The 3004-nt window shown below is 35.3% G+C and overlaps 1 protein-coding gene across 1 annotated transcript in view; it reads left to right on the top strand.

Annotated features, from left to right (window-relative positions):
* Positions 1-2459, top strand: part of LOC107653206 (SLAM family member 5-like) — a 3557-nt gene extending 1098 nt beyond the window's left edge. The window contains exons 2-5 of the mRNA XM_016439874.1: positions 873-1199; positions 1342-1401; positions 1945-2196; positions 2320-2459. Coding sequence (XP_016295360.1) covers positions 873-1199; positions 1342-1401; positions 1945-2196; positions 2320-2459 — 779 coding nt within the window. The remainder of the gene's footprint in view (positions 1-872; positions 1200-1341; positions 1402-1944; positions 2197-2319) is intronic.
* The last annotated feature ends 545 nt before the right edge of the window (positions 2460-3004 follow it).

Below are 3004 nucleotides of genomic sequence, written 5' to 3'. Positions count from 1 at the left end.
TGCTGACTTACACTCGGTCTCTTTACATTCATACAAAGCTAAATTTAGTAAAGGAAAGAAAGAAAAACATTTAATTTTAATTTTATTCATTTTTTAAATTTCTCACAAAAAATTGCATCTGTTTATGTGTTAAACTAAAGAGTGCCATATTTTCATTTCTGCTGTTGGTTTCAGTTTTCAAGGTAAAGAAACAACCTCTGTCCTTTATGCAGCATTGTCTGAAACCGCAAAAAGACTTCCTTTATCCCTCTTTAGATCATGTTCTGTCAAACCGCAGACCTGCTAGTGTTGCAATACAAACATGCATGAAAAGAAGAAATCAAAGATATTAATTCAAAACCTTATCATTATTCAATCAGTTGTTTGTCGGTCAGGCAGTCTTGATTTTTAGCCACTAAACCACAATTCAAGTTTAAATCTGGTTAAGACAATTAATATGAAATTAACTCTACAATCTTCTCTGAAGAATCTTGCATCTAAGTCTATGGTTTCAAAAACAGTCATCCTATAATAGTAATCGCATACTTCATGCATGCTGCAATGGATTTTGGGAGATTTCAACAAATCCAATATGAAATGGTTAGACAACCATGCACTGTTTTATAGATAACATAATTCACATCTGTGATTCAAAAGGTCCCGTAAAATTAATAATTTGCATTTACTGAAATGTATGCATGAAAATATAAATGACCTGGACTGTATTATTAAACACAGGTTTGTGTCGACCGCAGTGTGTTTATGTGGTGAACTGTTGGTTGCCCAGAACATCAAACCATTGAAATTCAACAGGTGTTTAGAAACCGTTATTGTCAATACCATATTAGTCATTTGTTTACCTGTATATTTCACCTGCTTTCATATGGTTTCAGTGGGTGGAGAGGTTGATGATGCTGAAACGGTTAAAGTGATGGAGGGAGATGTTCTCAATCTGCAACCTGGAGTTGATGATCTAAAGGGAGACGTTCAGATACTGTGGTCGTTTGAAAGTGGCAGACAAAATACTCGTGTCGCACAGATGCATCAAGGGAAAATTTACACTCATTATAACACGCAATTCACTGGCAGAGTGCAGTTAGACCAAAAACATGGAATTTTAACCATCACAGACATCAGAACTAATCAGTCTGGACTGTATGAAGCCTTAATCATCACCGGTGCACACATCACAGGACAGAGATACAAAGTCCATGTTTATGGTAAGATACAGCTGCAGCCTCTGTTTAAAAATAACATGTAAATTATAGGATAATAATTGATTAGATTTGGTTCCATAGTGATTATTGCACTGCAATACTGGCCTCTTTAAGGGAGATTTGCATGTTTCCTTTTGTCCTAAAGCACCCGTCTCTGTACCTGCCATCAGGAGCAGCTCATCAGTTAGTGTGCACCAATCGACAGGTCTGTCTTTATGATTTCTATCTGAAATAATACCGTGGACTTTTGTGGCTTACAATTCTGACTTTTGTCTCTCAATTGCGAGTTTATAACTCAGCCTTTTTTCTTAGAATTCCGAGTTTATAACTTGCAATTGAATTCTACATGTGTGTGTGGTTTCAGTAAAATAAAAAAAAGTCAGAATTGCAAGATGTAAACTCAGAATTCTGAGAAAGAACGTAGAACTGTGTGATGTGAACTTAAGATTCTGAGAAATAAAATCAGAATTGCGAGATGTAAATTTCGAATTCTGGATGAAAATTCTGAATTGTGTGACGGAAACTTGGAATTCTGGGAAAATAAGTCAGAATTGTGAGCTGTAAAACTCACAATTACCTTTTTATATTTTTATTCCATGGTGGAAATAAGCTTCCATAAAATGATTCCAGAACTTCTGCAACAATACTAAAGAAAAAATTACACCCATTTGAGCAGTTTTGATATGATGCAGTTTGTTGGTCTCTTTTTGTAAATTATGATAGCAGTAGAAATGTCAGTGTCTTTCAGGTACACAACACAAAACAGAGGATTTCTGCTCTGTGGTCTGCTCTGTGAAGAATGATCGAGACGTGTCTATCTCGTGGTATAAAGGGAGTGAAATGCTGAACCAGACCAGCAATCCTGATCTCAGCATCAACCTCAGTTTACCATTAGAGCTTCATTATAACGATCCAGAGACCTACAGCTGCACGGCTGTGAATCCAGTGAGCAATAAGAGCGTCCGTCTTCACATGAAAGAGATCTGCCCACGACAGGAAGGTACAAGAAAAAACTACATTTACCATAGAACTCTCTTCCTGCCACAATAACCTCTGTGCAGAGTTTTCACAAAGACATTTAACGGCACAGAAGGTGTTTATGGACAAGTCTCTTCTCTTTCAGATTGTCTGGATCACTGTGGCGTCACTGAGGCTCTGATTCGTCTGGTTCTGTCTGGTCTGGTGGGAATCACCACTGTTGGGTTTCTTATTGAGAATCTGAGGTTCTGCTCATCTCAGAGAAGAGCTGCTTCTTCTGTGTGATGGTGATACTTTTGTGAGATTCGGTGTAATTGCCATTTCCATTTTTACTCTTAAAATATATATTTTGGTTCTGTTGTATTTTATAACTGTGAACCAGTTTCTATAAAACTAAAACAACAAATAAGTTCTGTAACATGTACAGCAGTATGAAATATTTAGATTATGAAAAAAAAGTAATTTCTATTATAACAAAGAGGCTTATTCCTATGTGGTCTGTTGTGTGTATGTATGTGTGTGTGTGTGTGTGTGTATATATATAAATATGTATATATATATATGATTTAATTTGACAATGAAACAAATTAAAGTAATTTTAAGAGTCATGGTAGAAATAGTTCCTTGACTGATTGGTTAACCAGTGTTTAACTGGTAACTAGTGCCCATATTCGAGTTTTATAGTGTGCATTGCTGCACTTTTTTGTTGTTAGACAATATACACAATGTTTTTATACTTTGTATTTTTTTGCACATTTTTGTGTGTTGGGATTTAGAATGTTAGAACTAGTTTAAAAAAATAAAAAATAATAAAAATTTCCGTTTTATTT

The sequence above is a fragment of the Sinocyclocheilus anshuiensis genome, unplaced genomic scaffold (assembly GCF_001515605.1).
Source record: "Sinocyclocheilus anshuiensis isolate Anshui unplaced genomic scaffold, SAMN03320099.WGS_v1.1 scaffold143, whole genome shotgun sequence".
In the NCBI taxonomy this organism is placed as follows: Eukaryota; Metazoa; Chordata; class Actinopteri; order Cypriniformes; family Cyprinidae; genus Sinocyclocheilus; species Sinocyclocheilus anshuiensis.
This window is presented reverse-complemented; position numbering and strand designations above follow the sequence as displayed.